Source organism: Quercus suber, unplaced genomic scaffold (assembly GCF_002906115.3).
Source record: "Quercus suber isolate HL8 unplaced genomic scaffold, Cork oak 2.0 scaffold_926, whole genome shotgun sequence".
NCBI classification, from domain to species: domain Eukaryota; kingdom Viridiplantae; phylum Streptophyta; class Magnoliopsida; order Fagales; family Fagaceae; genus Quercus; species Quercus suber.
In genome coordinates this window covers 45,735-69,426 of record NW_027070349.1, presented here as the reverse complement: position 1 = coordinate 69,426, position 23,692 = coordinate 45,735, and the positions used below count along the sequence as shown (strand labels likewise).

Genomic DNA, 23,692 nt, shown 5'->3' with positions numbered 1-23,692 from the left:
AATGTAAAAACACGCACAACGAATTTATGAAATCAATTAAATAATCTAATATATGGGAATATATTTTTCCAATTTTTTGTTTATACTTTTAACTTTTATAAGCAAAGAAATACAGCAAAAGTAGATATAATTTATTTTCTATTCCTATTATAATTTTATAGCACTGATCAAGGGTTGTCGTTAATTAAAAATTAAAATTTAATAAAATTAAAATATGTTTATTTATTAAAGAATTTAATAGTCTATGATAATTTTATTTTGAAAAAAAAAAAAGAACAACTGAGTTTAGTACAATAAACAAAAATGTTTAAGAAACAATAATACATATTTTACACAATACAGACCACGTATTTAGTTGTATAATCATATAACGAAAGTTTTCGACCTTTTTTTTAATGATTTTCTCTTGTCTTGCTATATTAGCTTTTGAAAGTTCTAATTTTTCTACATCAACATTTTAATTTTCAGAATTATATACAAATTATTTCATTTGATTTTTGATATATTAATTAAATAATACTATATGAATATTTTTCACCAAACATTTTTGTGCAAAATAATTAACGTCATTATATTTGGGAATTACCTATCAATTTTCGGAGATATCAACTAAGGACTAGTTTTATTCTCTTTTTTGTTTTTTTGATTGAATGACTTGTTTTACTTGTTTGACCACTTACATGTAACACAAAACACAGTAAAAACGAGTCCATAGAACCTTAAATTTGGCCCGTGGTTTCTGGCAAAAATCTATGAGAGTTTGACCTGCACAATCAATGGTACAGATCATTTGGGTCTTAAATATAAATTCCTCAAACCGTACTTACTACTTCTACAACAAATACAAAGACCAAAATCTGTCACCGTATTGCACAGAAACTCATACTTCTTTAGGAAAGTACATCTATTTTCATGTAACAGTTAACACACTTGTTTTTTTTGGGTAACTAAGACTTTAATACGACCACCTTATCTTATCACATGTAAAACACACACACACTGACACTTCAAACGCACTTCTTTCATTTTAATATATCAAAAAAAGAAAATTGAAAAAGAAAAATAGAGGCTGGGAAGTTTCTAGGAAAGTGCAGTGGCAAGACGGCAAAGACACAGTGGTCTTTAAACTGGTACTTCGTTGGTTGTATCGTATCGCATATTTCAGTTCGTGCATTCACGAAGTAAAAGTACACGGTTTTTGAAAACTTTTATGTACGCAAATAGACAAAGAGAGAGAGAGGAGACAGAGAGAACAAGTTCTGGATCAGGGTGCTTGCTAGAGCCTAAAGATTTGCTTTTGGTTATTCTGGCTCTTATGAATTGGAAATTAGGCTAATAGAAGTAGTAAAAGACTTCTATTTGTTGCAAAAACTCTTCTTTGTATGTGTTCAGTTCAGCCTATTGTTTTTCTCATCTTATTTTGTTTTTCTCTCTCTATCTTTTTATAATTTTATCTGGGGTTTGTATAAATTTATCTGGGGTGTGGAAAAAGATTAAAATTTTGAAATTTGCTGTTGATTTTTTGATCTGCAGGTGATTCGGAATTTCAGATCAGAGGACCCTAATTGGCAAGGTTCTTTTTTTATTTTTTATTTTTAAATTAAAGTTAGATGCAAGAGATTATGGTGTTAGTTTCTAGTGGGGTTTGTTGGTGTGTTTTAGTTTGAACGTGATTTTAAAGATTTTGGTTATATGGGATTTCTGTGTTGACATGAAGGATTATGGAAGTTATGGTTTCTTATTATTTTAAAATATATACATATATTTTGTATGATTTTGGAAATGGTATGTAGACCCCACTTGCCAAAAAAAGAAAAACAATTTCAGCAGCGAAATGTTAGAACTTAGATACCTAATCAAGTTTAGTTTGGTGCAGATAGATGTAATTCATAGAAAATGATTCCTTTAGGTTAAGAGATATAGGATACATCTCAATATAAAGGTTTTTTTCCCCCTTTTTTTAATAAATAACTTGCTAATGTAATGGATTCTCCACAAAAAAAAAAAAAAAAAAGTTGCTAATGTAATGGTTGTTTTTATGGTATCAGCTGCACTAAAGATTCTAGGACCTTGTTGCCTTGATGTTGAGGAAACTACATTTAGGCGATGCTTTCCCATGAATGTGGAAGAATTGTTGTGTTTTTAGTAGGAACAGATGGATTATAAGTTACAACCTGTCAGCGGCCGATCTCAGCTTGAAGTAAGTTTCAACCTTTGTTTCCATTTCTCTTTTTTGAGTGGTTCTTGATTCTCCCACTGTCTTTAATGCTATAACAACATTCTCAATTGACATTGCATTCCCCCCCCCCCCCTTTCTTAATAAATAACTTGCTAATGTAATGGATTTTCAAAAAAAATAAAATAAAATAAAATAAAATAAAAAAACTTGCTAATGTAATGGTTGTTTTTATGGTATCAGCTGCACTAAAGATTCTAGGACCTTGTTGCCTTGATGTTGAGGAAACTACATCTAGGCGATGCTTTCCCATGAATGTGGAATAATTGTTGTGTTTTTAGTAGGAACTGATGGATAGCAGCCGATCTCAGCTTCAAGTAAGTTTCAGCCTTTGTTTCCATTTCTCTTTTTTGGGTGGTTCTTGATTCTCCCACTGTCTTTAATGCTATAACAACATTCTCAATTGACATTGCATGCATTCAGCTATGGTCATAAAAAATTAAAGCATTAGTTTCTGGCCCAATTTGTGTATGGTAAGAAAATAATTTCATTTTGGGCATACAAAGCAACTTCTTGTACTGAGGTTTATGGGGATTTTTTTTAATAAATTTTGTAATATATGTTTTTGGGATTAACAGATGGGGGCACTAAATGGAGAATCAGTACATGAATTGGATGATGAGAGTCCTTATAGCCTGGAAAAAGAAACTAACAAGTTGTGTTCTATTCCCAAAATTGAAAGAGGATCGAGTTCTGGAAATTTGCAAGCTAGCATTAATGTAATGTTGAGGAATGTGTATAAGAGCATAAAGATTGTAGTTTTCTCAAATAAACTCAACTTGCTGATCCCTTTTGGGCCAATAGCAATTCTTGTTAAGAAACTGAATGGTGGTCATGTGAGTTGTCCCTGCCTTGAATTGTTTGTATCATTTTTTAAATTTGTTTTTGTTCATTTTTTTGAGGTGGATTGCAGGCTTGGGTCTTCTTTCTAAGCTTATTGGGTATAACACCTTTGGCTGAGCGTTTAGGTTATGCTACAGAGTAAGGCTTTCAGTCTCTCTCCCTCTCTCTCCAAAGAATATGAATTATTAAGTAGCTAATGTGTTGATTTTCACTCTGATTTAGGCAGCTGGCTTTTTTCACTGGACCTACAGGTAAAGTTTTTTGTTGTATGTCAATTTAGTAGCTTTCTTAGTTTTTCTTTTTCTTCGGTCCTGTTTTAGTTTATAACCTCAGAAATTCCACAATTTCTTTTTTGTTTTTATTGGATGTTGGTATGCTTTTATATTCTTTCTTGCAAGTACCATATATTTGTTTGTTTATTTATCTCTCTGCCTTCCTGTTGATCTCATTGAGGTAATTAGACTTACAAAAAAAAAATCTTCTTGGCTAGTATGAGTTTGATTCAAAATGCATTCTTGATCAGGAGAAGAACTTGATTTCTTCTTTGTCAGCAACAATCTTGTTAAAAAGCTATTGTGAACATAGCTGTGAAGGGAACCTTTCTTTTTTGGGTTGTCTTTTTACATTTTTTTTAGTTGCCCTTTTATTAAGCATATTCATGGTCATGTGAATGATTGAAGGGGGTGGAAATTGTATTAGGCAAGGTTCACCAGTCATACTTCATTGTCATATATTTTGTTGCTGCCTTATAAACTACATCAGTGTAATACTCCCACATTGTTGTTCATGCATGTTCCTGAAACATTTAGATTTAGTATTATTAGAGATTCTATGGTCCAAGAGGCTCAAACTCATAGTAGGCCCAATTACCCACGTACTCGTAGAGCAAGCTAAATAACCCTAGAGTTGGCTACCATATAAACCCTATATTGGGTTCATGTATATTTCAATATAGAAAAGATGTAGCTGCCAATGGCTTTCCGCTATGGAAATAGGTTGTCAAGTTGAACCAAGGTAATTCTTGCATTGTGGGCATCACCATCTACCTTTGCCATGCCATGAACCCAAAGTTTCAAGCTCCTTCATTGCTTGGTCGGCCTACTGGATCTGGTCTTCTGTGTGAACGTCAGTTGACTTAGTTCACAATTGAAACTTGTACCAACCAGCTTGTGCCATTGTCCTCTGGACCAAGCAAGCCTCATCATCACTAGAACTCCACTGAAATCACCCATAGCCGCCGTTAACCAATGAGTAAAACAGATCTCCTCACCCATCACGTCCTTGTTTGTCACCTTTTGTGCTGTGCAGTGCCCTTGAGTCACATGGCGTTACTAGGCTTACTCTAATATCATTTTTAATGGCTCGAGGAAACTGCTAGCTGTATCTGTGCTTGCACCGCAAAAGGACTAGTCAAAGTTATAATTGGAACTCCTTACAATCATTTATAAACCCAAGATCTATCTAGTACACACCAAATGTGGGACTCAACACAAGCTTGCACAACATACTCGAATAATATCCAATCAATCTAGGGCATCACACATACCATGATGGACCTAGGCTCCCAACGTCCAACTTCATAAGTGGGCTTTTGAGCTTGTAAGCTCAGTCAACAACCATTCCAAAGTATGTGAGCCAAATAACCTAGTTCGAAGCCCAAATATTGCTAGTTATTAAGACATACACGCTACATGCCCTGACATCATTGAAGCCCAAATATTGCTAGTTATTAAAACAAACACGCCACATACCTTGACATCATTTAGGCCCATGCACCACTTGTCATTAGGATAGGAGACCACATGTGCTTTCACATGCTGACAACTCCATGAATTGCGCCATCTATGTTGGATACACTAACTTGTGTAGGACAACTACATCAACACAAGCAGTGACATACTCCCATGCAAGTTGCCATGCAATCTTGCCACATCATCTTGTCTCATGCAAGCATAACACACCTGCATGTACGTCACACATTACATGTGCCAAAATTTCAGATCACCCTGTGACTATGATCACTATTGAGCCTCTTAAGGGTACATATCGAACAACCGCTGTTGATGTGGTCCATGCTCCACAACTAAAGTCATTCTAGCTGTTGGTATGCCAACGCTTTTTTCAGCCACTAGTAATGCTTCCATCTGTCGTCGTATTTTCTGGCAATTTGTGTTAGCCATGATCACTGACCATTGTAGTCTACTACCTTTGATATTTGTCTGGTGCATTCTAACATCGTCGAATTTTAGGCGTAGTGTTAGAGAGATACAAACCCTACATTGGGTCCCCATTGTAACATGTACTCAATATAGAAAAGTTGTAGTTGCCATGTGCTTTCCAATGTAGACACAGTCTGTTAGACCGAACCACATTAATTCTTGCTTTTGCCCTTTATTTTTTCTCCTCTTTTTGTCACTCAATTTCTAACAAGTGTCATGTGCAATGTCTACTTTCATCTTTAGGTTAGTAATTAGTATTCTAGCTGCATTTTTTTTAATGTAGTGAATTTGAACTTGCAGTTGGAGGCCTATTGAATGCTACTTTTGGTAATGCAACAGAACTTATTATATCAATCTATGCACTGAAAAGCGGAATGGTGCGTGTTGTTCAGTTGTCATTATTGGGCTCAATTCTATCAAACATGTTGCTGGTGCTTGGATGTGCATTCTTTTGTGGTGGGCTTGTTTTCCAAAAGGAACAGCGGTTTACGAAGGTGGGTATTAGGAGCTTTTCTGGGGGTTTTATTTATTTATTTCTTATTTGTCTTGTATCTTTCATGCTAAAGCATAAGTGGTATGCAGGAAACTGCTGTTGTGAACTCTGGATTGCTGTTGATGGCAGTCATGGGCCTACTTTTTCCGGCTGTTCTTCATTATACACACACTGAAGTTCATTCTGGGCAGTCAGAGTTGGCTCTTTCAAGATTTAGCAGTTGCATCATGCTTGTTGCATATGCTGCATACCTCTTTTTCCAGCTAAAGTCTCATAGGAATCTCTATGAAGCTCTTAATGAGGTTGGTTATGACTTTTTAAACATCCCCCCTCCCTCCAAAAAATCCAGAAAAAATGTGTAAAATTTAGTACCATGTGTTCTTTATTGTATTTTTTTAAAAAAATAACTTTCTTATATTTTTGGTAGAATTTATTGTTTTCTTACTACCAAACCAAATACACCAAACCAAGGGTGGAGCCAAAAAAGGGTTATTACCCTCTGAACTTCTTAACTAGTTTGATCCCCCTGACCTAGCCAAAAAAAGTAAAAGCTTGCTCACCTTATAGGAACAGACCCCGACTGGAAGAAAGGGGAAAAAAAATATCCACGCACCAAACCGTATCACTCTTTTACCCATTTCACTATTCCTAAGTAGCTCTTGTACTGGAAGAAGATCCATGTTGGGTTGTAACTCAAACAGTGAATACTAGAAGATAAGTGCAGGCCTAATACTGTGTAACTGTTATATTTCAGTTGAAATGGAATTCATGAGTTTCCTATAAATAAATAAAAATACAAAAAAGTAGCTCTTGTCCCACGTTTTGACCCACTTCACCATTCACAGCATTTTTCTGGTTTATGATTATCTTCTTCTTTTTTTTAGGGTAATTCAATTAGTGGGTTCCATATTTAACACAATAATAAACCCTGGATTTTAGTTGTTAGAAGAATTGAGAAAGAAATGTTGAATTTTACATATTTTTTAAAAGCTATCAAGGTGGTGAGACATGTATACTACACCTTTTTTTTTTTTTTTTTTTTGAATAATTTGGTAATCGGGGGTGAGGGACCTTAATCTAAAGGACGAAGTAACTTGTTACCTTCTATATAGCTCAGTACACTTTTCAATGCTACATATATTTAACTTAGTGACCTATTGAGTCTTTACAAGGCGCCTTCTTTATATGGTGTATCCTATTGGGTTTTGGGTTGAAATGGAGGGGGTGGATTAAGGCTTGTGTTACTTCTGTCCATTTTTCAGTCCTGGTAAATGGCTCCCCTAAAGGTTTCTTTGGAAGTTCTCGTGGGTTGAGACAAGGAGACCCTCTATCCCCTCTTTTGTTTCTCTTGATAATGGAGGTTTTAAGTAGAATTTTGAAGAAGACAGAGGAGAATAACCTTATTCGTGGTTTTCGTGTGGGAGCAGTGAATTCTGTTGGTGTGCGTATTTCTCATTTGTTGTTTGCGGACGACACTATCTTATTTTGTGATGCATCTAGGGATCAGTTGCGGTCCATAAGGCTGGCGATGTCTTGTTTTCAGGCGTTTACGGGTTTGAAGGTTAATGTTGGGAAAAGTGAGATTGTCCCTGCTGGGGAGGTGAATAATCTAGTTGAATTAGCTAGTATTCTGCAATGTAGAGCGGGGAGTTTGCTTATGAAATAATTGGGAATGCTGTTGGGAACTTCTTTTAAGACAGCTTCAATTTGGAATCCTATTTTGGAGAAGATGGAAAAGAAACTTTCAGGGTGGAAGCGTCTCTATTTATCTAAGGGTGGTAGGCTCACATTACTAAGGAGTACTCTTTCAAGTTTTCCAACATACTTTCTATCTCTCTTCACTGTTCCTAAAGCTGTGGCTGCTAGAATGGAACGTATTCAGAGGAATTTCCTTTGGGGGTCTTATGTGGGGAGTTTCAAATACCCTTTGGTGGCTTGGGAAAAGGTGTGTTTACCTGTTAAATTGGGTGGTTTGGGGATTAGAAGTGTGGCGTCGTTTAATCAAGCCTTATTAGGGAAATGGTTGTGGCGTTTTGGGCATGAAGTTACCCATCTTTGGCGGAGGGTTATCTCCACAAAATACGGTGAGGGTCAAGGGGGGTGGTGTACGAAAGTGTGCAGGAGGACTCATGGATGTGGTCTTTGGAGAAACATTCATGAAGGGTGGGAGAGTTTTTCTAAGCATTTGTCTTTTGTAGTGGGTGAAGGCACCCGCATTCGCTTCTGGCATGATAGGTGGATTGGGGATAATACCCTTAAAGATCTCTATCCTAAGCTCTATGTGTGTTTAGCTGCTAAGGATGCTCGAATCTTTAAGGTTTTGTGGACTCTGGAAGGAGGTACTTTTAGAGTGTGGGACTTAGGGTTTTATAGAGCTTTTGAAGATTGGGAGCTAGCTGCATCTTTCTCTATTCTTCAGCTTATCCACCCTCGTATTCCTCGGGGGGTGAGGAGGGATACTCTTTGTTGGCGGCTCAAAGGGGATGGTAAGTTTGATACCCGTTCTTTTTACCAAGCAATTTAGGGTACTCTTGATTTTTGTTTCCTTGGAAGGGTGTGTGGAAACCCAAGATTCCTAAGCGAGTAGCCTTCTTCTTGTGGTTAGCTGCTCACGATCGGATTCTCACTTTGGATAATCTCTTGCTTAGGGGTCGCCCTTTGGTAAATTGGTGTTGTATGTGTTGTGGTGATGGGGAGTCAGTTGACCATCTTCTGATTCATTGTCCTATTACACATACCTTATGGTCCTTCAGGCTTTTGGTATTCATTGGGTTATGCCAAGATCGGTGGTGGGATTGTTATCTTTGCTATTATCAGTGGCTTGGGAAGCATAACTCGAATATTTGGAATTTGATTCCAGGGTGCTTAATGTGGATTGTTTGGTTGGAAAGAAATCGTCACTCCTTCAAGAACATGGAGAAGACGTTGGATGAGTTAAAGGTTTTATGCCAGCGCAGTCTTTTTGAGTGGGCTTCTTGTTGGGGCTTTACTAATTTTTCGTCTCTTTTAGAGTTTATGTTTTCCCTTAGTTTATCTTTATGATATTCTTTCTTTTGTTTTGCTGTTTGTTTCTTCTGTTTCTTGTTATTCGTCATCATGAACAACTTGTACTCTTCATTTTTTCTCATTAATAATAGTTTCTCTGATTAACTATCAAAAAAATATTTTCATTGTCATGTTTGGTGGGAGCACTTCTTTTAGCTTGGATTGTTCAATAATTTAATTTATGGTATGTTATGTGGTATGAACATAGGATGGGAGTTCAATTGAAGAGGGCTCGAATGACAATGAAAGTGCTGAGATCTCAAAATGGGAATCAATAATTTGGCTTTTCATTATGACTACATGGATCTCAATCCTATCTGAATATTTAGTTCATGCAATAGAGGTAATATTTTCTTGTTAGTGTTCCTTTCTCCTTGAAAAATTATTATTTTAGTTCTTTGAAGGATAAATCTTGTTTTTTTTTTTTTTTTTGGCTTAAATTTCTTTGAAGAATGTTACTAAAGGATATATATAATTTCCATTTACCCATTTTATTTTACGTATATGAGCTGTTGCAATTCGATACTCTAAAGTCTAATAACATAATACTTTCTTTGGTCATGGTTATATGTTCATATCAAATGTTGTTTTGGTATATGGTCACTTTTCTATCATGTTTTTGGGCATTCACTGATCGTAAGTGACATGGGGTAGATTTTCCAAATCTCTCTGTGCTTAGGGTGTGAAAGTTGGGGTTTTAGAAATATGGAATATTGCTTAGGCTTGTAATTTGTTTGTGAATTGGAAAAAGGGTAGGATTGAATGGAATGGAAGGGCTGCAATAGAGAACAAGCGGGTTGCAAGATTTCTTGGGCAGCAACAAATAATTGAACTTAAAAGGCTTGTTTGATGGGTTACATTGTGACTATTTGGTAGAGAAAGTATGTGGGTTTTACTATTTTAGGATTTTGACGTGCAAGTGGAATGTATTCATTTGGGGTTGTGAAAAATGAAAAGCAAGAAGTTTATTGCTCTTCAGGGGCTGTGTGAACAGAAACTTGAACAGTAATAGCAGAGTGAAACATTTTAGGTACACATCTTCAATAATGCAAATCAGTAAGTTCCATTGATCAAGTTTGAATTGTTGAAATACAATGAAGCATTTTATATGGACTGATCAAGTTTGACTGTCACTCCTAGGAGATATGTAATCTAAAGGCTAAGTAAACCCAATAAAACTCTCATATTACTACCACAAACTCTTGAATAATCTTGACTGAATATGATTAAGAAAATAACTCCAGAAATAAAATTATGTGCAGCAATCATGTGAAATTCAGGATTTTTTTTTGTGCATAAAAATGCCCATAATTCATAAACTAAAGAATATATCAAACACTGTTTAACCCAAATCAGTTGTAGAGTATATTACCTGTATACTTGGTCCTCGTTTTTTCTCATTAATAAAAATTTTTACTTCTTTACTGATTAAAACAAAAAAAAAAAAAAAACCAAATTAGTCGTAATTGCAGACTAAAAAGGAAGAAGAAGAGAGAGATCATTCTAGGCTCACATTTTTTCAACAATGCAAGTTAGTTGTAATTCCATTGATCACGTTTAAATTGTCTAAACACAATGAAGCATTTTTCTTAAACTGATTGACTCTTATTCAACCTATTAGGACTGTGTCTTCTAGGATTGATTTGTAAGCTAATGGCTAAGAATACCCAATAGAACAATCCTAATACTATTACAAACTCCAGAAGAATCTAGATCAAATGCAATTAAGAAAATAACCCTAAAAGTAAAACTATATGCAGGAATCTTATGAAATTCCAGATATTTTTATGCGTAAAAAATTGCCTTTAATTCATAAACTAATGAATATATTCACTTCAAAGAAAGCAACTTGACTCGTATCCAATGACTGGCAATAAGTCTGGCAAAGGAGCAGGTGTGCATTAGTTTGAAAACTCATTTAAACCTTGGTGAATTGGGCAAAACCCTCACAAGTGTTTCACCAATCCAAGGACCATTTTTCTATCCTCCCCTCCCCTCCCCTCTCCCCCTCTCTCTTTTCCTGCTTTTCATTTACTCTGCTGCCTCTTCTCTTTGATATTGGTGATTGTACTCACTTGACATGGTTGTTCAGATTACAAAGTGTTGGGTTTTCCATAGTTTCTATGAGAAAGATTACCATTTTGCTATTGTAATTGAATGATTTATGAACATTCTGATTGGTTTGATCGTTTTGCAGGGAACATCTATTGCATGGAATATGCCACTTACGTTTATTAGTGTTATTTTGCTCCCAATTGTGGGGAATGCCGCAGAGCATGCAAGTGCTATTATGTTTGCCATGAAAGACAAGCTCGTAAGCTTTCTGACATTAATTTCTAACATTTTTATTTTTTTAATTTTTTAGAATTTAGTTTTAATAATTGAGTTTCTTCACAGGACATTTCATTAGGAGTGGCAATAGGATCATCAACGCAGATATCTATGTTTGGGGTAAGCATTAACCAGATGGGTTCCTTCTGAAGCTATTTTATATTTGTACTTCCAAAATATAAGAGTTTGTTGACTTGAGTGATATTTCATATTTTTACTTTTGAATCTGAATTGCATGTAAACCAATATTTTAATCACTGAAATAGAAAATTGTTTCAATCTTCAATATATCCTCTAACCTTTACGTTCTTCACGATTCACTAGATGTATTCTTTTTTAGGGATTGAGTAACTGACAAGTTCATAGGAACAAGAAAATGATAATTCTTGTTCTTCAATTGCTTTGGAGTTCTGCTAAAATATCTCTTTCATCGCTAAAAGTATATTAGTAAATGGTGCATGATCTTCCCCTCCCTGGTCCTCTTTCCTCCAAGACAAAAGTGAATATAACAGAGGTCTCAATCTCTATCAAAACCAGCCATCTTCTAGAATTTGGGAATTTAGGCTTATTCAGCCTTTAGTTTTTCATCTCATTGGCTGTCCCAGCTAATGGATAAACTATTTAATTGGAAAAGAGAGCTGGTGATTCTTATAATTACTATCATGAGTAATTTCTTCTATCTGAGCAGCTTTTGTTGCCACCTTTATTGGCTTGAAACTTGTACACTTTCGATGATATGCTCCTATTCAGACCTATTTACATGAATTTGATTTGTGTGATTTTTGTTGCCTGTGATGTGATGTTTATTGTGGCTCAAACAAGAAAGCCTTCAGAAAAATTTAAACAATATAAAAAAGAAAAAGAAAAATAAAAGAGAGATTAATTTAGAGAAAATAAGGAAAAGAACATCTTGTATGATTCATTTTGTCTTTGGAAGGGTCATTCATACAAGGTTATTCTTTTTGTACTGATGATTATTCTGTTTAGTATAAATTTATTGAAGGTTTTCTTTTTTGGTGTCAATATCTGCTAAAATCATTATTCTATTGCTGCAGATTCCTTTTTCTGTAGTTGTTGGTTGGATGATGGGGCAACGTATGGACTTAGACTTTCGGCTTTTCGAGACAGCAACGCTTTTCATAACTGTCTTAGTTGTAGCCTTCATGCTGCAGGTTTGTAATTTGGTGACTAAGAAAAAAAAAACCTATAGTTTGGTCAAATGATTTTAAAGCAAGGAAGCATTTTAAATAATGTTTGCCATGGTACGCCCTTGTATAAGCTGAATATCTCTATTATTAAAGAGAATATGACTCTTTGGTGTCCAATTTTTAAATGGTCCAAAATACCCTCGCATTAATCACAGTAAATTAAAATTACTTTGAATAATAGGGTCAATTAAGGAAAATAACATATGTCAAACACCTAATTTTTTAGGCCACATTTAAAATTTAGAACATAATACAAACTAAATTATAACTAGAAGTAGTAACCATAGTAACTTCCCACATGCTCCACCTTTTGCACTAACTACCATTTTTAACTATCTTTGTTCTTCTGATAAAAAATAAATGCATGTGCTTATGAGCTATAACTACTTATGCTTTTCTGTTGAAAAAAAAAAAAAAATTGAACACAGGCATGGCTCCTGTGAAGAGGCTAGTAAGCATTTTAAATAAGTTCCAAATACTTTCTGAGTTTTCTTGTTTGCTCAATTGTTTTTTAAATAAGTTTTGTGCTAATAACTTGTCTCTTAATTATTGTGGATTCCATTTTCATGATTGTTATTAATCTTTTTGTAATTTAGTACACAAATTCTTATGTGTTCCAAATGTTTTGTTTGCAGGAAGGAACTTCTAATTATTTTAAAGGTCTTATGCTTATTCTTTGCTATCTGATAGTCGCCGCAAGTTTTTTTGTACATGAAGATCCTTCTCAAGGAGGTCAGTTCTACATTAAAGCTTTAAGCTTTTCATGCTTAATTTTCATCATTTTATGAATACATATATTAGAAAGTATAACTGATGTATGTGTTTCTGCAGATGAAAACCAACCAAAAACATAGTCAAAGGAGCTATTGATTCAAGAGATCGATCACCAAAAGCTTTGGTTCATTCTAATGTATATATTTTGAATTTTCAACCGTTACATTTTTCCAACCTCCTGCTTGTGCTTGTCAGTGAATGACTTGACCGGTATCTTGATGTTCTCTCTTCCTCAGCTACTTCTTAGATGTCAAATGTTCACTTGGATCTGCAAGAGAGAAGTGTATTATAGAGAATTGAGATATTTTTTTCTTCTTTTAAAATAACTTGTACCTTTCCATTTTGATATTAAGTGGCATGCGTCCAACAAAATTGATTGGTTATGTTGTACACCTCATTTGAAGGTATAAAGTCATCATCATATGGATTTTGGAACAAAAGGAAACCATCAGGACTGGTGCTAGATTTTTCGTTTTGGGATATTATAAAATATTACCTTTAAAAAAAATCATTGTAATGTTAGGGTTTTATTTATTTATTTATTTATTTTAATAAATCTTATCCAATCATGTCTGCCATATGTTGTAATGGCCCCACTTAAGATGCTTATGTGTAGTAAGTTTTTACATGAATTACATTTGCAGCGTGGTAGCTGTTTGTAGCTACGTGGATTAGTATGTGAATTGGATTCCTCTTGTCTCTTTATTTTTGAGATGCTTGATGACAAAGAAGAAGAAGATATGTTGTACTTTTTTGATAAAAATATTAGGTTTTATTGAATTCAAAGTTGTATTACATCTAGCATAGTCTGTTATCATTTTTGGGGAGGAGATTAATGCTCACTCTCCACGCGAAGCTCTTAAACTTCAGGCAGTATTTAGAAAGTACCCAGTAGGAATCCAATAAAAAATAATATTTTTTAGCATGTTTGAGGTGAACAATTATTAATACAAGTATTGAGTATTCAGTTGTTACTTTTTTTTAATGAATAGTCCATTAAAAGTGCTTTAAGTCTTCATAGTTTGATAAGTCTTAGGTTACATGAAGGATACATGGGTATACAATTATATTTTCAAATAATAGACAAAGGAGAAGTGCCTCTTTTGGAAAAGCTTCAACCGGATCAATTCCACAACTAAAAGAGTTGGTCCCAAGCATTAACGACATGATGAAAAGCCTTTTGAACTGCAAAATGTTATGAATTTATGAGGAATGGTCCGTTGTCCATACTCTTTAGAGATAATCTATTTTGTTTATGAAGTTTGAGTTTGTCTTTGTGTTTAGTGATTACTCTTGGATAATAGTTTATCAAGATGATATCATTCCAATACCAAATGGCCCCTTTGTTGCTAAACAATCACTACCATAATACCAGAGACTTAAGTCACTGTGGGACATATTTTGTTTTAAAGATTGTTGGATTTTGATACAAGTAATGAATGGGTATTACCAATCAAGTTACCATGCATTGCACTTTTCATAAGTTAGAAAATTGATATGTATCCGAATAGAGGGTCCCATCTACAAGACTTAGATGGATGGATGGGTCCACTTTCTAATGTGTGGTTGAAATTGAAAGCATCAAACAAACTCCTCCAGCACGATACAATAGCGTGCGTTTGGATTGGGTGTTTTGTCCAATCCCCATGTCTACGTTTTGTCTGCAGATCCTATGGGTACTGTTCATAGACCCACAAAAATCATCTAAACACTGATTTTAATATAAATTTGGGTCTCACAGCACTATTTACATATTTAAAAATTATTTTACTACAGTGTTTTCAGTAATAAATTTTTAATTTTCAACAAATAAGCCGTATCCAAATGGCCCATTTGTTGCTAAACAATCACTACCATAATACCAGAGACTTAAGTCACTATGGGACATATTCTGTTTTTTAAGATTGTTGAATTTTGATACAAGTAATGAATGGGTATCGACCAATCAAGTTACCATGCATTGCACTTTTCATAAGTTAGAAAATTGATATGTATCCAAATAGAGGGTCCTATCTACAAGACTTAGATGGATGGATGGGTCCGCTTCCTAATGTGTGGTTGAAATTGAAAGCATCAAACAAACTCCTCAAGCACGGTACAATAAGCATGTGTTTGGATTAGGCGTTTTGCCCAATCCCCACGTCTACGTTTTATCTACGAGTTCTATGGGTACTGTTCATAGACCCATAAAAGTCATCTAAACACAAATTTCAATATAAATTTAGGTTCTACAGTACTATTCATACATTTAAAAATTATTTTAGTATAATGTCTTCAATAATAAATTTTCAATTTTTAATAAATAAGCCGTATCCAAATGGCCATTTTATTGCTAAACAATCACTACCATAATACCAGGGACTTAAGTCACTGTGGGATATATTTTGTTCTAAAGATTGTTGAATTTTAATGCAAATAATAAATGGGTACTGACCAATCAAGTTAGCATGTGTTGCATTTTTCATAAATTAGAAAATTGATATGTATCCAAATAGAGGGTCCCATCTACCAGACTTACTCAGTCAGTCAATCCCTAATGTGTGGTTGAAATTCAAAGCATCAAAAAACCAACTAAAAGCTCAAACAAACTCCTCGAGCACAATACAAAAAGATGGATGGGTCCGCTTCCTATAAATAAGTCCTATGCCATTGGTACCGAACATAACAAAATCATAAACCAGTTTTATTTTTGCAAAAGCATGATGATGATGATGATGAAGAAGGAGGGTTCCTTGTTGAGAATAATAATAGCTGTTACTTTAACCCTTCTCCTTTGTTTCCTCACTGCCGACTCTGAGGTTCGTTGCATTGAAAGCGAGCGACACGCCCTTCTCAACTTCAAGCAACAACTTACAGATCCTTCTAACCGCCTTGCCTCTTGGGCTGCCGCATCTGACGTGGATTGCTGTCACTGGGTCGGTGTTGTCTGCCACAACCGCACCGGTCATGTCCTCCAACTCCATCTCAGAACCTTTTATCCTCTGGATGACAATTGGACTCATCAATATTCCGGTGGATTGCTTCCTACCGATGAAGCCCAATATGAAGCTCAATTGCAAACTTATGAGAGGTCAGTGTTCGGCGGTAAGATAAATCCTTCTCTGCTTGATTTGAAGCATTTGATTTACTTAGACCTCAGTGGCAATTATTTCGGTGGTACTCACATTCCCAAATTCCTTGGTTCTATGGGGAGCTTAAGATATCTTAATCTCTCCAATGCGGGATTTGAGGGATTGATTCCTCATCAACTTGGGAATCTCTCTAATTTGCACTATCTCGATCTTGGAGGTTATAATAATTTGTATGCCATGAACCTTCAATGGCTCTCTGGTCTTCCTTTACTACAACACCTTGATTTGAGTTCTGCAAACCTTAGCCAAGCCTCTGATTGGCTACAGGAGATAAACAAACTCCCTTCCTTGTTAGAGTTGCGATTGTCATATTGTGCACTTTCTGGTTTCATCCCACCACCGATACCCAGTAGTATTAACTTTTCATCTCTCACCACTCTTGATCTTTCGTACAACCGTTTTCAAAACACTTCCATTCTGTTTTGGGTCTTTGGTCTTCATAATCTGGTTTCTCTTGATCTATCTTGGAATCAGTTTCAAGGTCCTATCCCTGTTCATCTCCAGAACTTGACTTCACTTAGGCACCTCGGACTATCTGCAAACGATTTCAACTCTTCAATCCCCAATTGGCTGTACAGTTTTAGTCATCTTGAGTTCCTCAACCTCGGGGACAATAGTTTGCAGGGTACAATCTCTAGTGCCATTGGAAACCTAACATCTGCCATTAGCATAGACTTGTCTTCCAATGAACTTGAAGGAAAGGTACCGAGATCTTTAGGTAGTCTTTGCAAATTAAGGGAAATTAGATTGTCATACAACATATGGGATCAAGAGATATCTAAAATCTTTGAAAGTCTATCAGGATGTGTTTCAAATGGACTAGAGATCTTACAAATGCAAGGTGCTCAACTGTCTGGGCAGTTGATTGATGAACTTGGGCAATTTAAAAATCTGGTCATCCTTTCTTTGGGGTATAATTCAATTTCAGGTCCAATTCCATGGTCTATAGGAAATCTTTCCTCTTTGAGATCCTTGGACCTTCAGAGGAATCAAATTAACGGAACTCTCCCTCAAAGCTTTGGACAGCTCTCCAAATTAGAGTCTCTGAATATTGGTTTCAATATGTTGGAGGGTGTGGTGTTAGAAGTTCATTTTGCCAATTTAACAAGATTAAAAACACTTGTTGCATTTCAGAACCGACTAACTTTAAATGTAAGTGACAATTGGACCCCTCCTTTTCAACTCAACACCTTAGTTTTGGGATCATGGAATTTAGGGTCAAAATTTCCTTTGTGGCTCTATTCACAAAAGCAACTTCTAAGCTTGGACATATCCAACACAGGGATTATAGATGCAGTTCCTACTTGGTTGTGGAACTTGTCTTCTCAGTTTACTTATCTAAATATCTCTCACAATCAAATCTATGGAGAGATTCCACATATCCCTCTGATTTTGTCCTATTCTTCAACAATTGATTTGAGTTCAAATAACTTCACAGGTCCATTACCTTGTATATCCTCAAATGTGAGCTTTCTTGATCTTTCTAACAATTCACTATCTGGATCTATTTCTCACTTTTTGTGTTACAAGATGAATGAGCCCAAATTTATGGAATTTCTCTATCTTGGAAAAAATCTTTTATCAGGGAAAATAAGTAATTGTTGGATGAAGTGGCAAAGCTTGCGTGTCTTAAATTTGGGGAACAACAATTTCACTGGTAAAATTCCAACATCCATTGGATCTTCAATTAATCTTGAGTCTTTGCATCTGTACAACAACAAATTCTCCAGAAAACTTCTATTTTTGTTGAAAAATTGTAAAGACTTGTCTATTATTGATATTGGCAAAAATGAATTTGATGGGAGCATACCTAAGTGGATTGGACATAGACTTTCAAGCTTGATGATTCTCAGCCTTCACTCCAATAATTTCTATGGTCAAATCCCGGATGAACTTTGTGCTCTAACTTCTCTCCAAATCCTTGACCTTTCACATAATAAGCTGTTTGGAAGCATACCTAAATGTGTTAACAATTTCATTACGATGGCCAGAAATAACAATTCAAATGATCCCATAACTTTTGCTTATGTGTCACTAGATTATGGTAATGGGGTTGTTGAAAGTGAATTTCTTGTTGAAAGTGAATTGCTTGTGATTAAGGGAAAACCTCTTGAATATTCCACCACACTTCAACTGGTAAATAGTATAGATCTTTCCAACAACAATTTGTCAGGAGAGATTCCTAAAGAAGTGGCTAGTCTTCAAGGACTACAATCATTGAATTTGTCATTTAATATCTTGACTGGAAGGATCCCGGAGAATATAGGTGATATGAGATCAATAGAATCTGTTGATTTCTCTATAAACCAACTTTCAGGTCAAATTCCTCAAAGTATGTCAACTTTGACATTTTTGAGCCACTTGAACTTGTCGAACAACAATTTGATTGGGAGAATCCCTTCAAGCACTCAGCTTCAGAGCCTTAATGCATCTAGTTTTTTTGGAAACAAGCTTTGTGGACCTCCACTTACTGATAATTGTACTATACATTTTGTAAAACCAAACATTGAAAACAAATGGGGCAAGGATTTTGGTGGGCAAATGGTGGATTGGTTTTTTGTAAGTATGGCACTTGGATTTGTGGTTGGGTTTTGGGTTGTAGTGGGTCCTTTATTTTGGAACAAGCAATGGAGAATTTTGTACTTTCAATTCCTAGATCACCTAGGGTACAAGCTTAGTGGTGTAGTGACACAAACTTGCTAGCATTGTAAGTAAATGTTGTAAGATTCTTAATATTTGGTCCAAGTATCATGTAATCTTATTAATCAATATATTGATGATTTCTATATGATCTTTGACTTGGTTAATACTTCTATTATCATCTATATTTACTCCATTAACATGTATGAATAGGCTGTTTCTTATGAAAGTACACCACAGTCCAATATTATTTTCATTATTCCTGTAGATTAATGGTGTAAAATCACATTTCAGTTTATACAAGCAATTAATTTGTTAGAAGTAATATTCAATACTTTGCAATGATGCCCAGTTTCTCTGTACTATATCTTAGTGATCACTTTGTAAAGTCTCAATAAAAGACAACAAGTTTGTGCATTGCAACCACTATAATGAAGCTTAAGCTGTTAAGCTATAAGAGACTGAGTCTCCCAAGTCTACTTTGTCTTGTGGGAGAATTGAAGGGGCTGTGGGTTAGGCTTCATGTCCTGCAGCCTGATCAGGTATAACAACCCATAATCTATCTCCGTGGCACCATTTGAATTTTTTGTCTCTACATAGGTGGGTATATACAGATACATGGCTTATTTAGTGTGTATCTTTGGTCTTCGTAGTTTGGTAGAAGCATTGCAATTGGAGGTTTTTTTTTTCCGATGACATCCGAGTCTCTTTTATTCCCTCTAGACATTGATACTCTTGGTTTAGTTGAAATGTATGGAAATGAGTTGACTATGTCCTTAATTATGCAGCATTCAAAATAATAAAAAAATTCGCAATGTGTTGGTGTCACATTGTGTTGCAAGTAACAGGCTTCAATGGGAGCTTGTGTTTGGTTGTGACATCTTTTTTCATGAATCCCAACTCTTTACAGTGAGTTCGTTTTAAATTTAAAGAGAGCTTTTAACATACTGAATTTATTGATTGCAAAAGTTCATAATTTGTGATATTTTGAAATCAGCGTTTCCAACTCTTTATACTTTTTGCTTTGAGATTTGTATCCCTTCCATGAAGTCCCTTCATTGCACATTAGAAGAATNCTATTACTTAAACTAGTACTACTTTCACCACTCTCATAGCTTCCAGACGAAACGTCCTGATACTCATCTATTTCTTTCTCTGTACTACTGGACGAAGACATAACTAAAGAAAAGGGCAAGACGAAAACCTAAAAGGAAGAGGAAGTACCTGAGAACTAGGACGAAACGCTAGACGATATTCTTGGACGAGATAGCGGAAGGAAGTTTATGAGAAAGGTGAAGGGCAAGAAAGAGAATGTGCCAATTTATAGGGCCCAGAACTGGGGTCAGCGAAGCGACACCACTCACTAAGAAAATGACACGTGGCAATCGTGTGGGGAAATGCAATCGATTTAATTGCTCAACGAATTAAACCGTGACACGTGGCCACGTAAATGGGATAAAATCCCCATAATGTCCCTGGACGACACTCTGGACAAGGGGGCAACTGATGTAACCAAAAAATCACATCTCTGGTTCGTCCAGACGGGTCGTCCAGAGAGTTGCGGTTAGCCAGACATCAGACCATTAAGCCGTCTCCAATTCGTCCAGGTACCACGTCCTTGGAATGTTGGACAATTGATCAGATCCAGGGAATGAAGTCAAGAGAGTCGTCCATGCACAAGGTGCATGGACGACCACACGACACGACAAAGAATCGTCCATGCGCAGATCGCATGGACAACTACACGAATACTCGGCGAACCTTGTAGCGGTTCACCAACCCGCGTTCATCGCCACGAATCCCTCTATTACATGTAACTTCCAATGATGGTTATGACTTTTCATAGCCGTTGAGAAAGTTATGTCCGAATTCCGAGATACTGGGGGAAGTTACTAAACTAGTAACCGCCCTAGGGTACCCTATATAAGGCCCGGTCTTCACCACGCAAAGGTATGAGAAAATTTCTTGGAATTTTTCGTTGAGAAAAGTTAGAACTCCATCAAAGGAAAAACTAACTTCATCATCGGAGGGTGTTTGGCCGGCTCACACCGGTCACCCTTTGATTGCTTTCTCTCTTTGTAGGCCTCCGCTAGTGTTGTGGTCCACCGAAGCCGAAGTGTTCAACCAGTTGGTCCCATACTTCATCAATTATAACACAAATTAGTATATTGATCAAGCAAATTTAAAAACATTATAGCTTAAAATGTAGCAAAACCAATATAAATTCTTCATTTAGAAATGATGAAGTATTCATTTATTTTGATTACAAGTGAACTAGAAACTAGAAAATATATGCTTAGGTTAACATAATTTTATAAGTAAAAAATAAAAAGTCGTACCATCACAACATAGAAAAATTAAAACCCTTAAAGCTTCATCAAAACCAAAAATTTATCTCATAAAAAAGAAAAAAAAGAAAAAACCAAAAACTGATGTTTTGGCAGAATAGGTAGAATTGGTAGGATCCCATATGTTCTACGATCCTATATGATCCTATACGATCCTAGTGTGATCCTAAACATTTTGGTGAGGTGGGATCGTAAAATTGTGTGATCCTACAATCTAGATCATTATTTTGACAACCATGCCTACAACCCTTTATGCCATCACATCTCAAACACACCCAGATAAAAAACAATGTCATTTACCTTTAATCTTTCAACGACACCTACATAACTCCAATATTGTTGTACCATTTGATCCTAACCCACATGAGTAGGCTATGATCAAGGAAGGGGGCTTGTATTTTTTATTCAGTGACGGTAGTTAACGGTTTTGATGTTGAAGTCAGATGTTGTGAATTTTGTGAAGGTTATGATTCTCTTTGAGTCTTTGGGTGTTTGAGAAAGTCATAAATGTATTTTGTTTTAGAACTAAAGAGAAAGAAAAAGAACATTCTAATTGATTATTTATAAAGTTAGCTATTTTTTTTTATGTTGTTTTAGAACTCATATTCTGTAGGTTTATTTGTAGCTTTTTTGCTGTTAATTTGTGTAGTATAAGCCATAGTGATAAAAATAAAAATCAATGATGATTTCAAAGTGTTTTTCGCTTTGTTTTAAAGGATATGGGAACCCAACTAAAGACAATTAAATTTTGATAAATAGATGTGTTTTTAACCAATTTATCTTTATGTTGATATTTAAAAATGATTTCCTTAATTTCATTGAGTTAATGAATTTGGTGTTTGAAATTGGGGTCTCCATATTTGTTTTTTTTTTTAATTGATTTATGAGAGTTTTTTTTTTTTTTTTGATGTGATATGGGGCAGTTTTATTTTAATAAGAAACTGTGAGTGGGTTTTTTTTTTAAAAAAAGATGGTGGGGTAGTTTTTCTTTTGTTTGATAAAAGGTGGGATGGTTTTTTTAAGGAGAAGGTAGGGATTCTGGAGAGTTTTTACTTTTTCATTATTTTATAATTAATTTTTGTCGATTTACAATTTGAACTCCTTTTTTATTTTTTAGTAATAAGGATAAGTTAATTAAATTATGAGTGTTTTTGTAAATCAAAAAGGCAATAACTAATTTTCTGAATCCTCTTAATATATAAAGATAATTCCACCTATTTATATACAATGAAAGCTAACGTTCAAATGCTAAATTTAAGGACTCAAATACCAACTCAATCTAAAATAAGAATAATGTTAAAGATACAAATTTTTTCGCAATTTTTTTTATAAATTACTGATGTGGTGAGTTGTTATTAGTAGATGAAAAAGTAATATCAATGGTACCAATAAAAGTTAGTCATATTAACAGTTTGTAACCACTGCGCACCTTTGGTGCGGTGGTTACTACAAAAGTATAAATGCTTGTGGGGTGTGGAGGGAAAGGTCGGGGTTCAAGTCTCCAAGAAGAAGTTTCACACACATATACACTTAGATTAAGTTATAGTAGAAATTCTATCTTGTATAAATATAAAATAAAAAAAAATTATAAAAATATTGTAAAATAATTGGTGCGGTAATATTATTCCAAGGACTCAGATTCTCTTTATGACTCAACCACTCCACCGACTAAACATTCTGACTCATCCTAACAAACCTAACATTACAATGAATTCCAATAACACAACAACTCTGGCTAAACAATTCGATCTATCCCATACAGATAGGAACAAAAATAAAGGACTCAGAATGACTCATAAAATAAAGGACTCAGATTCTCTTTATGACTCAACCACTCCACCAACTAAACATTCTGACTCATCCTAACAAACCTAACATTACAATGAATTCCAATAACACAACAACTCTGGCTAAACAATTCGATTTATCCCATGCAAGTAGGAACAAAAATAACCCACTACTACATGTCCCCTGCCTGAAAACCAAACAGGCTATGCACTCCTACAATTAGTCTAATGGACCCACAATCCCAAATATATGTACTTCTGCACACCATGACTACGCTGTTGCAGTCTGAAACCTTCTTGATAAAGGAGATCAGTCGCTCCATCCTCTAGGGCTGAATCAACTTAACCTTGCCATGGCTCAAACTCAAAAGTTTTGAAGGATCTTTTCGTAGGATCGATCGTGCAATCTCAACAATCCTAGCTGTGATTCTGCTTCTTCAATGGTTCTAATTGTTTAATATAAGTGGGATTGTAGGATTGCGATTTTAACAACCTTGACGTAACAAATTTCCTATCTATGAATTTTATCTAGGTTATTCTTTAAAATTAAAAACTTATTTATATAAGTTCAGTTACAATAAAATATCCTTTCGGATAGAGGAGATGGTGTTATTTTTATATGGCACTAGAGTCTAGA

The 23,692-nt window shown here is 35.2% G+C and overlaps 2 protein-coding genes across 5 annotated transcripts; both read left to right on the top strand.

The window, feature by feature from the left end:
- Window positions 1–1,005: 1,005 nt before the first annotated feature.
- On the top strand, window positions 1,006–13,715 carry LOC112017509 (vacuolar cation/proton exchanger 5). Of its 4 annotated transcripts, none has more exons than XM_065768371.1 (14): window positions 1,006–1,380; window positions 1,534–1,568; window positions 2,049–2,200; window positions 2,815–3,072; window positions 3,150–3,217; window positions 3,302–3,330; window positions 5,599–5,792; window positions 5,881–6,093; window positions 9,045–9,179; window positions 11,034–11,150; window positions 11,234–11,287; window positions 12,223–12,339; window positions 13,011–13,107; window positions 13,207–13,715. In XM_065768371.1, exons 3-14 carry the CDS (start codon window positions 2,156–2,158, stop codon window positions 13,227–13,229), a joined length of 1,350 nt encoding a protein of 449 aa, XP_065624443.1. In that variant the 5' UTR covers window positions 1,006–1,380; window positions 1,534–1,568; window positions 2,049–2,155; the 3' UTR covers window positions 13,230–13,715. The 4 variants fall into 4 exon arrangements, with proteins under 4 accessions (XP_065624443.1, XP_065624442.1, XP_023905733.1 ...); XM_065768370.1 differs by having other exon boundaries at window positions 1,534–1,573; XM_024049965.2 differs by lacking the exons at window positions 1,006–1,380; window positions 1,534–1,568; window positions 2,049–2,200 and adding exons at window positions 2,396–2,553; window positions 2,660–2,709.
- Window positions 13,716–15,848: 2,133 nt separating this feature from the next.
- On the top strand, window positions 15,849–18,983 carry LOC112017476 (receptor-like protein EIX2). Its single transcript, XM_024049926.2, has one exon. The coding sequence runs from the start codon at window positions 15,849–15,851 to the stop codon at window positions 18,981–18,983; it is 3,135 nt and encodes a 1,044-aa protein (XP_023905694.2).
- Window positions 18,984–23,692: the final 4,709 nt, after the last annotated feature.